This window comes from Nematolebias whitei, chromosome 2, assembly GCF_014905685.2.
Source record: "Nematolebias whitei isolate Nwh7 chromosome 2, NemWhi1, whole genome shotgun sequence".
NCBI lineage: Eukaryota > Metazoa > Chordata > Actinopteri > Cyprinodontiformes > Rivulidae > Nematolebias > Nematolebias whitei.
The window spans coordinates 15023198-15034522 of record NC_056499.1 but is presented as its reverse complement, the minus strand read 5'-3'; the positions used below and the strand labels follow the sequence as shown (position 1 = coordinate 15034522).

Here is an 11325-nt window from a genome sequence, read left to right as displayed (position 1 = left end):
AACTCAACATAACACCCCAACAGCATGTCAACAACATACAATACATCAGCTAAACACAACACCCTAACAGCATGTCAACAACACATCAACAATATATAAACAATGCATCTTCTGAACAACAACATGTCAACAAATGGAGAACGCAGGAGGTGTTTCTTCCTTGTTTACCTGAAATATTTGCTTTTATTTTTCTGAGTTTGTTTTATTGTTGTTTATGTTTTTTATGTTGGAGTTCAGATGAAAGTTAAAAACTTTTCCCAAGTTTGATTTTTTGTTTCTGACTCAGCGAAAAGGAGCAAAATCAGACAATAAACTTTAAAATGTTTTTATCCTCAGAGTGGCTGCCTCGGTCTTTCAGATAAGATCCAGCAGCTTCAGGGTGGATCCATCATGGGTCAGATGTCAGGGAGGGTCCATCAGGGGTCAGAGGTCAGGGCAGGTCTATCAACTTCCTGACATCTGATGTCCCTTAAATGACTCAATTAGGGCTGGGCGATATCTCGATATTTAAAAAATATCGAGATAATTTCATTTGCGATATAAGAACAATCCGCCTGCTGTCTTCTCCCACGCGGTCCCTCCTTTTCCCTCATTGAATACAAATACACAGCCCCTCAGCTGCGCACGCTCCCCGCTCTTCCTTTTCCTCTAGGTGGGCTGGAGTTTAACACAAGTAAACACTGGAGATATGAAGAGCAGCTTAGCTGCTGAGCAAAAAGAAAAACAGTGGCTGTTATTTTCAAGATGGTTTGGATTTAAATTGTAAGATGAGCAGCAGAAAAATGTTTTCTGTAGACAATGCCGAAAACAAGTCGCAACAAAAGGTCAGAACTAAAAATCATTTTCACCATTTAAAATAGTGCTATAAGTTAAGTTATAAGCTGCATCTCCGACTGTGTTTTCAGCCTCCTTCCCTGAAACAAACCAAGTTATAAAACTCATTTAGCCGTGCCGTGCCTTATGAGAGGAACAATGAGAGCGCGACATTAATAAATCAGCAGCTTATCATATCACTAAAGACACAGTCCCAGTCTTAACTGTGGAACAAGACGGCTAAAGTTAGCCGTCTTGTTAGCCACTAAGGACCATGTCTTTAGTGAAATGATAAGCTGCTGATTTATTAATGTTGCACTCTCACTGTTCCTCTCATAAGGCACAGCACGGCTAAATGAGTGTTGTGGTTTGTTTCAGGGAAGGAGGCTGAACTCTGTCAGAGCTGCAGCTTCAGTTCACACACACTTAACATCGTGAAGGCGGCAAAGCTGAAGGGGATTATTATTTAATAGATGTAAATAAAAGTCTAAAAAACAAACTAATATATGTAAATTGTTTATTTTTTAGACATTTATTTTGTTGAGTTACAGCTGTTTGTTACTATATGTGCTTGTGTGACAATTGGGACAAAGCTTTGACTCGAGAAATATATTTTTGTAATTACTTTGTGGAAAGGGAAAAAAATATTGAGATATATATTGTATATCGCCATTCATCTTAAAATATCGAGGTATTAATTTTGGTCCATATCGCCCAGCCCTAGATTAAATTAACAAATTAAGTTTAAACTTTGTGATGTTCTCTCCGTGCATGCGTGGGTTTTCTCCTGGTACTCCAGTTTCCTCCCACAGTCCAAAAACATGCATGCTAGGCTGATTGGTAACTCTAAATTGTCCCTAGATGTGAGTGAAAGAGTGAATGGTTGTATCGTTCCTCTCTATGTGTCCCTGTGATGGACTCTGTTCAGGGTGTCCCCCGCCTCTTGCACAGTGACCGCTGGATATGGGCACCAGTGAGTGACCCCGTGACCCGGAAAGGAAGAAGCGGGTAATGGATATATGGATTCCACAGCTTTAACAAAGATTCTTAAAGAGACTAAAGCCTTAACTTTAAAATTTAAATAGATATTCCAGCCATTTTACAGCAGGGTTTTGTAGAATGGATTAAAAGAATATCTTACCTGTTGCAGGTAACTTCAGTTTGGAGAAATAGTTTGATTCTGACAGGACTGATGAGCTATAGGCTGGTCTGAACAGGACTAAGCTGCTGTAAGTAAAATAACTACAGATGTTCATGCAAACATTATTATTTAATCTTTTATATCTCCATCAGTTTATTTTCTTGCAGGAAATGCCCCCAGGCTTCACAGGAAGTGCTACAGCTAGTTCATAGAAATTGATGACGGTATAATGTTTACAAAAAAGTGTTAACATGAACTGGAGTCACAGTCAGACTGTGTTCCATTCTGTCTAGCCATTAACACATCAGTCTGGCCAGGATTAAACAGTTCAAAGAGCTATCTGCAACAGGTAAGATATTCACTATTTATAACATTTACACAGAAACCCTACTTCAAAATGGCTGAACTGTCCATTTAAGGCTTGAAGCAGTTTCAGTCATTAGGACTTAAATGTCAGTAAATATTTTAAATGTTAGGTTAAATGAGCAACAAGTCCCGTTGCTGTGGTAACCTGCTTTACGTGCGTTGCAGCGAGTCTGTTTGTTTTATGTACAAATCTGTTTTTACTTGATCTTATAAGAGATTCTGTCCAGAAAAACATCAAAGTGTGTTTGTGTTTGCCCTCATAAAGATATAAATGTTAATATAAAAATGTTGTCACTCAGTAATTTAACGATTGAATCTTAAAAAATGCAAAACGATTTTAAATGTTTTTTTATTAGTTGGAAGTCGTGTAAAGTTTTTGTGCTCGATTAAAAACTCTTCCACCTACAGTTGTTCCTGTCGTGATTTCATTTTATTTCTGAAAGTTTGTTTCTGTGCTCAGAAATATTCTTAAAGACGAATAAGCATTTTTATCAATCGGTCTTCTTCTGAACACAGTGTTTTTAAATGTTCAGCTGAGTCATGAACAGGCAGCTAAAATGTTTTTTCAAAACATTTCAGTTTATTTAGAAACAAACATTTTTATCCTAAAACATCAAGATCTCCTTAAAGATTCACAAAGATTGTTTTAGTTAGTTCATTTTACTTTTTAGCTCAAATTTAGCTGATTTTATCTTTTTGCTACTGTCTCACTAACTTCAGCTTTTAGCTGTTGTTCAAGTCTTTTAGCTTTTAGCTGCTGTTCAGGTGTTTTTGCTTTGAGCTGTTGTTCAAGTCTTTTAGCTTTTAGCTGCTGTTCAGGTGTTTTTGCTTTGAGCTGTTGTTCAAGTCTTTTAGCTTTTAGCTGCTGTTCAAGTGTTTTAGCTTTTAGCTGCTATTCAGGTGTTTTTGCTTTTAGCTGTTGTTCAAGGCTTTTAGCTTTTAGCTGCTGTTCAGGTGTTTTTGCTTTTAGCTGCTGTTCAGGTGTTTTTGCTTTTAGCTGCTGTTCAGTTTAGCTTGCCCTGATTGTTTCTGATGGAAGATGTGAAAGGTCACAGATGTTTTTCACTTAATAATGTCAAATGTACATATGAGCCGTGTGTGTGTGTGTGTTTTGTCTGGACAGTGCTGCAGAAGCATGGAGCCTCTCAGCTCATAAACTCAAAGCCGAAGCTGGTAGGCAGCACCTCTGATAACATTATAAAGACACGTTTTTATGCTGTTTTTGAGCAAACTTGGAGATGAAGCGCCATGTGAACATTTTGCCTGTTTGTATTTCAACTGTTCCATCTTGCAAGATTAAACCTGGGGTTAGGAAAGTACTTCCTGTGTGGCTTATTTATTTAATCAGCGAAAGGGATAATGTTAAATTATTCTAACAGTTTCAGCTTCTCCAACAGATTTCAGCCTTTTGGCAGAAAAAAACTACTTTTTTATTTTTATATCCCTTAGCTAAAGTTTTGTCTTTACACCAGTTTTGAGCTTTTCAAGTTTTCATTTCAGCTCCCAGGACTTCAACAGCTGAAATGGTCTGAGTCTTTAATAATCTTCACACCAGTTTGTTTTGCAGAAATATTTTAATTCAAGAAGGAATCATAAAATCAAACTTCAGACATTTTACAGATGAAGGATCGACTCAGCGCCTCCTGCGGTGCGGGCCTTCGGCTGTTTTCTCAGGACATTCCTCTGGGCTGCAGCCGCACGATTCCACCTGAGTGAAGGTGTGCTGAATCTTGGACCCGTCCAAGCAGGTCAGAACCACCTGTTGCAGTGAGCTGGAGGCCTCCCGGCAGCACTCACAAGAGTACAGCATGGAGTTAGCAGCTGCAGAGTACCTGCAGAGAGCCAAACATCAGCTGAACCTTCGGCTTCTCAAGAAACCCGTCAGTCATTTTAGGCCTGCCTGAATGCTGAGTCAGCGTTTAGAGTATTGTCAGAGCTGCCTGATCTCTGAGTCAGCATTTGAGTTCAGAGATGAATGTTGAGTCAGTGTTTAGAGCATCGAGCTGAACGCTAAATCAGCATTGTAAGATGCTAATTATTTAGCTTTTTTTTTTAGCATCAAACATCTTGGTTAAATTGTGCTAAATAAGATGCTAATCTGCTTAATTTCAGACACTTGATAAATTTAGTGTTAGCATTTGATTTGCTAAGAACTAAAGTCAAGGCAAGTTATTTAATTTACCAGCTAATACTGGTTTTAGTTTTTGTTCTTTTTTATATAAAAAAAAATCTTCAACAAATTTCAACAGTCCTTTTTGTAAATGATGCTATGTTTTCTAAAAGCTAAAGGTGCTGACAAGCTTAAGGTGCTAACAAGCTTAAGGTGCTAACAAGCTAAAGGTGCTAACAAGCTAAGAGAATTAACAAGCTAAGGGAGTTAACAAGCTGCAGGTGCTAACCTGTTAAAGATGCTAACAAGCTGAAGGTGCTAACCAGCTAAGGGTGCTAACAAGCTAAAGGTGTTAACAAGCTAAAGGTGCTAACAAGCCAAAAGTGCAAGCTAAAGGCGCTAACAAGCTGAAGGTGCAAACAAGATAAGGGTGCTGTGTTGAGCAGCCTGGAGAAGCAGCTAGTTTGTAGAAGCTGCAGTAGTTTTATTTATTTATTTAAAAAATAAGAAATAATAAAAATCAACATCTGTAGCTTCTAGAAACTAGCTGCTTCTCCCGCTTCAGGGTTAGATTTACACTTTAGATGAATTTCTTATGTTTTGTTGATAGAATACTTACATGGCTGAACTTCTGCAGTGTCCGACACACGAGGAGATGTTGAGCAGCTCCGAGCTGATGCAGCCGTTCACCTCTATCTTTGTTGGCTGACTCTGGACCTGACACACACTCTTTACATCACCTGGAACACAGGAGCACAGGTGTTGGTCCAACATGTAGTCTGAGGGGAACCTTCATCAGGGAACAGGATGAACTTACAGGACATGCAGCATCCTGCAGCATCTGTCACCTCAGTGCCCTGCAGGAGAAACACAGCTCTGTTAAAATAGCCACACAGAAACCTGAGAGGCAGCCATTTTAACTGCCTTAGTCAGGAATGGAAACCACATTATCTGCCCTCCAACACTTAGTATGACACTTATGGAAACAAATGTAAAGTCAGAACTGTGAGGGAGCACAACAGGCTCCAGATCAGTTCGTCCCTCCTTCTAAAACCACTTGGTCACTTTGTACCCGCCTCAGCAGCTGCAGCGACGATTCAATCTATCAGAGGCCGGAGCACAATTGGGAAAAAAAAGATAATAAAAAAAAAGACCAATTTAAATATTGAAGAAGCATTTTCCTTCATGAATGTTGAACTAGAAGAACTGGAGGTTACAGCCAGATGGGGTCCAGTCTAACCCTGACCACCAAGGCTGTGTTGGTACCGTAACAAGACAAAACTTCAGCTTTTAGAGCAGAACGGTTCCAACACACACAGAGGAATTTGTTTTGTCCCAAGTCCTGGGGAAGGCTGATGTTCTGAGCTGGATGTTTGGGACTGTAGACCAGGATCTCCGTTCAACACACCTGGCCTGTGGACAGTCTGAAACCTGGGACAGGTAGTTTCGGCACTGGGACTGACCCGTTACGTGGTCTGACAGCCCAGGCTGGTCCTCTGAAGCAGGGGTGCCCACATTTTTTCAGCGTGCGAACTACTTTTAGAATGACCAAGTCAAAGTGATCTACAGTGCCTACTATAAGGCCCTGTTTACACGAGAACAACCTCTGGAAACGTTAGCATTTTTTCTGTTTATTGGGGGAGATAAACAAAAAATGAGCGGGTTTACATGAAAACAGCCTGTAGTTTCCATTTCAGTCAGGTTGCCACATAAGAAATTATGAACTATAGTACTGTTACTTTAAAATGATAGTACTTTAACCTAAACTGTCATATGTGCTGAGTAAAGCTATTCTAAGATGAGGTGTGTGTTGTGTTTGTTGAACATGTGCACAGAAAAGGAGAGGGTAAATAAGATGTTTTAAATTTATCTGGCAACCCTCATCGCACATACAGTGTCTGCATGATGCAGCTCAGGGACTCATGGATCCGGTCAGAGCGCGGGGACAAAGTGAAACCGGGGTTGCACCTTGATTCTGTGCTGTCACGGGTTTCTACTTGACTCACTTTCTGTTGGATATCTGAAGTTTGAGTTTTAGTCAAAGAGTGGTTCTGGTCCATCAGGACCGAGTTGGTCTTGGTTCTTGTTTAGTAAACTCACGGGTTCACAGTCCAGGGGGTTAAAGGGCGGGCAGGTGGTCTTGGTTTCCCTCATCACAAACTGTCCGTTGACCTTCTGACAGGTGTACTGGACACACCTGTCCTCAGGTGGGACATACGTGGCGTTGACCTGTTCCAGAACAAAAAGATCGCCCTTCAGTTTGAACCAGAACCAGGTCTGAGTGAATCCGATGAAACATTTATAAAAAGAGCTGCAGATGAAACAGAACCGACCTGCATGATCTGGACCGTCTGGTTATCCGAGACGAGCAAACAGCTGTTCTGAACACATCCGCCACAACATCTGTCTTCACTCAGCTGATACTCAAAACCCTGCAGAGACAAAGAAAACCCGATGTCAGTTCTGCTCTGTTGGACTGAAACCTTCAGGTTCTAAAGGACTTTTCTACACAACAGATCAACAAAATCTGTTTCTCAGACCGGACCCCAGAGGTCCTCCAGGGGATGGGTCCAGTCTCTGTTACCATGGTGATTAGAACCTGAACGCTTTCAGCTGGTTCTTTAGTCTGGTTCTGTGACCCAAGCTTCTGGTGAGTCCCAGCAGATTTTAGTTTGTCATTACCTCAGAGCAGCTGGTGTTGCAGACGGTCGGTGTGCAGCTGATGGTGTTCAGCTTGGTGTTAGGGTCCACTTTGGGTCCACAGTAGCAGTCCTGGCAGGGTCCAGGTTCAGACGGGTCCAATAACAAGGTTGTGACGGTCCCTTGGCTCGTTTCTGACAACACTTCTGGAGTTGGGATCTTGGCTCCGGGCTGGAAAACAATAAAAGTTGTTGTAGTGGTTTCAGTGTCACAGAGCTTCCCGTCAGTGAATCATCTGATCTTTACAGGCGAGGGGGAGGGGCTTATTTACCTGAAACTCAGTCATGTCGTAAACACAAACACCTTTAGGAACTGCAGAGACCACAACGCAGAGAAACAACAGTCAGAACCAGTTTGACCCAAACCCCCAATTTTTTTTAAATAAACCCTGAATAAAAAAAACATGTTCAGAAGTTTGAATTAAATCAGAAGCAAAAATAAAATATAGATTTGTTTTAATATCAGAGGTTTTCTTCCCTTAAACTCAAATATTTATCTGAAATATTTTATATTTGTCAGTAATAGCTGTCTGTATCTGTGGTGTGAGCTGTCCATGTCCAAAGAGGACAAGGACAGGTGGACAGGGTCTCGTACCACAGCTGTAGGACTGGCAGCAGGTCCCGTTGGCGGTGCTGAGCTGGAACCCCAGAGGACAGGAGCCAGGAGGCGAGCACAGGCTGACGTCACATTCTGTCAGAGAGACATCCAGTTTAAACGCACTGAAAACAGGACAGTGGACATGTTTCTGTCCTCGGTCCAGTGATCGCATCGTGTCAGTGAGCCGGATCAGTTCCTGCAGGATGATGGTCCAAAGTTCAGGAACCGGAACCAAATCTCAGCACATTTCTTCTGCTGTGGATAAAATCTGATGTTGGAGTCAAAGACCTCCTGATCCAGAGTCGTTTTACTACTGAAATGATCCAAATATTCATGTTTATAGACCTTCTGAGACGCTCAGACCATCTGCATCATTACACCTGACTCTGTTTCACTTTGACCTGCTCGTTCATCTAATTGTAAATAAATATTTACTCACTGTTTGTTCAAAACAAATTGTTTTTAACTTAAAGAGTTCGGAAAAGCCCAGACAGACAGAAGAAACTAAACATGGGCACCAAAAGCAAAGCTCAAGACTCGGAGGAGACTCTCTGCTTGGGGGGGCCATGGAGGGCCAGAGCCTTTCTCCAGGGGGGCTCACCCCCCCCCCCCCCCCCCCAACCCCGGCCCCTCTTAGAGGTGGCTCTGGTTTAGTGGGTAGATACTGACAAAGTTCTTCAAAAAATGAAAATATATATAAATAAACTGCAAATTTATTCACAATTTACAAAAAAAGGAAAGTATTTGGTTAAACTCAAGTACTGATAAGATAAATTTTTATTTTAATGTTACGCCTCGTTTTAAAAAGAAAATAATATTTCTGCATGTTTACACATTTAACCCTTTAGTTTCTGACAGAGGTCCAAACATGGTTCTGACACTCAGAAACAGAACTTTAATTTTATTTAGTGAATCGAATCTGACTCATGTTGAATGTAAAGATGAAAATATGATGACGGAGGTTTACATCTTGTTTTGTTTACAGCTTGTTTTGTTTACAGTTTCTTTTGTTTACTCGTTGTTTTGTTTACTGTTTGTCCTCAGACTCACCGCAGGACTGTGTTGGGCAGCAGCCATCTGTTTTGTTGACCAGCTGCTGACCCGGCTCGCTGCAGTCCGGGCTCGGTTCTGCCGGGCACGGTACCGGCTGGCAGTGGACACTCATAGAATCCAGGTCACACACACAGGTGTTGCAGCCGCTCGTCCAGATTTCACCTGGCTGTCAAACAGGAACAAACCAGGTCAGAACCACAGGTCGGTACCTGAGTTTGTAACTGGTTCTTTAGTTTTTCACCTGCTTGGGTTTTCCGTCTGGACCGACACAACCTGAAACCCAAACACAGACTGGTTTATAGCTGATAAATGATGAGACAAACTGTGCAACTTAAACAAATTACAATATAAAATCTGTAAAGAAATCGTAATAAATAAATAAGGAAGTAAATAAATAAATGAATGAATAAACAAATAAATAAACCAGACCAATTGAGCTGAACAACGTTGCTCAGAAATGAAGAACTTGTTTGGTTTCAAAACAGCCTGAAAGCTTCAAAAACATTTTAGGACATAATCTGGTCATTTTGAGTCTGATGGCAGCAACAAGTCCGGATCAGAACCAGGAGGAACATTTAGGAACTAATGAGGTTAACGATCAGCGGGTCCGTCAGAGGACTGGAGATAAACAGACTGTTAGAAGTAAAGACGGGCACAGGTTCAGCAGTTTGAGACAAATGTTTTACATAAAAATACATTTAATGTCTCCAACAATTTTCAGTCAGGTCATCGGGACAGTTTCTTTTTTTGTGCTGAAATGTTTCACCTTCCATCCAGAAGGCTTCATCAGTCAAGGAAACACACACAAAAAAAACTGGTTCGTCCCCCAACAGCTTACTCCAAAGTTGGTGCTAAGATTGTTTCTTTGGCACACCCCCTCCTCCTGTGCCGGCCGTCTCCCTTGTCGACAATCATGTCAAACTGGTTTAAAACCAACAAAGTCCATGCTCAATAATCCAGGTATACAATCCAACAATTTTCAGTCAGGTCATCTGGACAGAAAAGAAAGATAGATGACATGACTGAAAATTGTTGGATTGTATACCTGGATTATTGAGCATGGACTTTGTTGGTTTTGAAACATTTAATGTCTGTTTTTATTTATTATTTGTTTAGTCTCTGAGTCAACAAAAACAATACATTGATTATTGTTTTTTAAAATACAAAAACATCAGAGCTGAGCTCAGACCTGACCCAGTGGACCTGCTGGTTCTTACCACAGGAAGAGACACAGGTGTCGTAGACCGGGTTGAACAAGGTGGATCCTGGAGGACAGAAACAGCCTTCCTTTGTGTCGTTGGATGATGCGTTCAGGTCTGTCTGGAACTTGTTGTTGTACCTGTCAGAGACAAGAGTCCATGAGGAACATGGGTGATAATGTACTCACCTGTCTGTCTGTTAGAAAATAGAACCAGTAAATACGTTTGGATGACAGCCTCAGAAAGAACTGAACGCTTGAACGGCTGCCGCAGCAGGCAGGAACATGGCTCCACCTCAGTCAGGGTTACAGATGTGGAGCTTGGGTTAGGTGTGGTAGTATCTGAGAGTCCTTACAAAACAAACTCTGAGCTCGGACAGGAGGAGCATCACTTTCTTTTCTTCAGGTTTCACTGAAACATCTAGAACTCCTCAGGAAATGATCGCAGTTTATTTTTATTTGATTTGATCTGTTTTCACATTTTCTTACTTGTTTTCTTTTTTTTTTATGGTCTGATGGACTTTGTTGTTACGTCCTTATCATTTTGTGTTGGGGTGACTCTGAGCTACTACCACTCCTAACCCTAACTCTTCCACAAGAACAAGGAGCAGGGACTCCAGCTCCTTGTTCTTTACGTTCTGCCTCAGAGGTTACAAGCCTTCATGTCACCTCTAAATGTTCCTCAGGACCCCTGAGGTTCCACGTGTTCCTGTCAACTCTAAGTGTTCCTCAGGACCCTTGAGACTCCAGATGTTCCTGTCACCTCTAAACGTTCCTCAGGACCTCTAAGGTTCTGCGCGTTCATGTCACTTCTAAACGTTTCTCAAGACCCCTGAGGTTCCAGGTGTTCATGTCACCTCTAAACGTTCCTCAAGACCCCTGAGGTTCCAGGTGTTCATGTCACCTCTAAAGGTTCCTCAAGACCCCTGAGGTTCCAGGTGTTCATGTCACCTCTAAGTGTTCCTCAGGACCCCTGAGGTTCCAGGTGTTTCTGTCACCTCTAAATGTTCCGCAAGACCCCTGAGACTCCAGGTGTTCCTGTCACCTCTAAACGTTCCTCAAGACCCCTGAGACTCCAGGTGTTTCAGTCACCTCTAAACGTTCCTCAGGACCTCTAAGGTTCTGCGCATTCATGTCACTTCTAAACGTTTCTCAAGACCCCTGAGTTTCCAGGTGTTCATGTCACCTCTAAACGTTCCTCAAGACCCCTGAGGTTCCAGGTGTTCCTGTCACCTCTAAGTGTTCCTCAGGACCCCTGAAACTCCAGGTGTTCCTGTCACCTCTGAACGTTCCTCAGGAGCCCTGAGGTTCCAGGTGTTCCTGTCACCTCTAAACGTTCCTCAAGAC

At 41.8% G+C, this 11325-nt stretch overlaps 1 protein-coding gene across 1 annotated transcript in view; it reads right to left on the bottom strand.

The window, feature by feature from the left end:
- Positions 1-3879: 3879 nt before the first annotated feature.
- Positions 3880-11325, bottom strand: part of LOC119425779 (mucin-5AC) — a 32831-nt gene continuing 25385 nt past the window's right edge. The window contains exons 39-49 of the mRNA XM_037693329.1: positions 9998-10119; positions 9022-9053; positions 8778-8946; positions 7725-7820; positions 7402-7442; positions 7113-7301; positions 6764-6862; positions 6531-6659; positions 5248-5287; positions 5050-5170; positions 3880-4152 (exon numbers count right to left, since the gene is read on the bottom strand). Of these exons, the coding sequence (XP_037549257.1) occupies positions 3954-4152; positions 5050-5170; positions 5248-5287; positions 6531-6659; positions 6764-6862; positions 7113-7301; positions 7402-7442; positions 7725-7820; positions 8778-8946; positions 9022-9053; positions 9998-10119 (1237 nt within the window). The 3' untranslated portion in view covers positions 3880-3953. The remainder of the gene's footprint in view (positions 4153-5049; positions 5171-5247; positions 5288-6530; positions 6660-6763; positions 6863-7112; positions 7302-7401; positions 7443-7724; positions 7821-8777; positions 8947-9021; positions 9054-9997; positions 10120-11325) is intronic.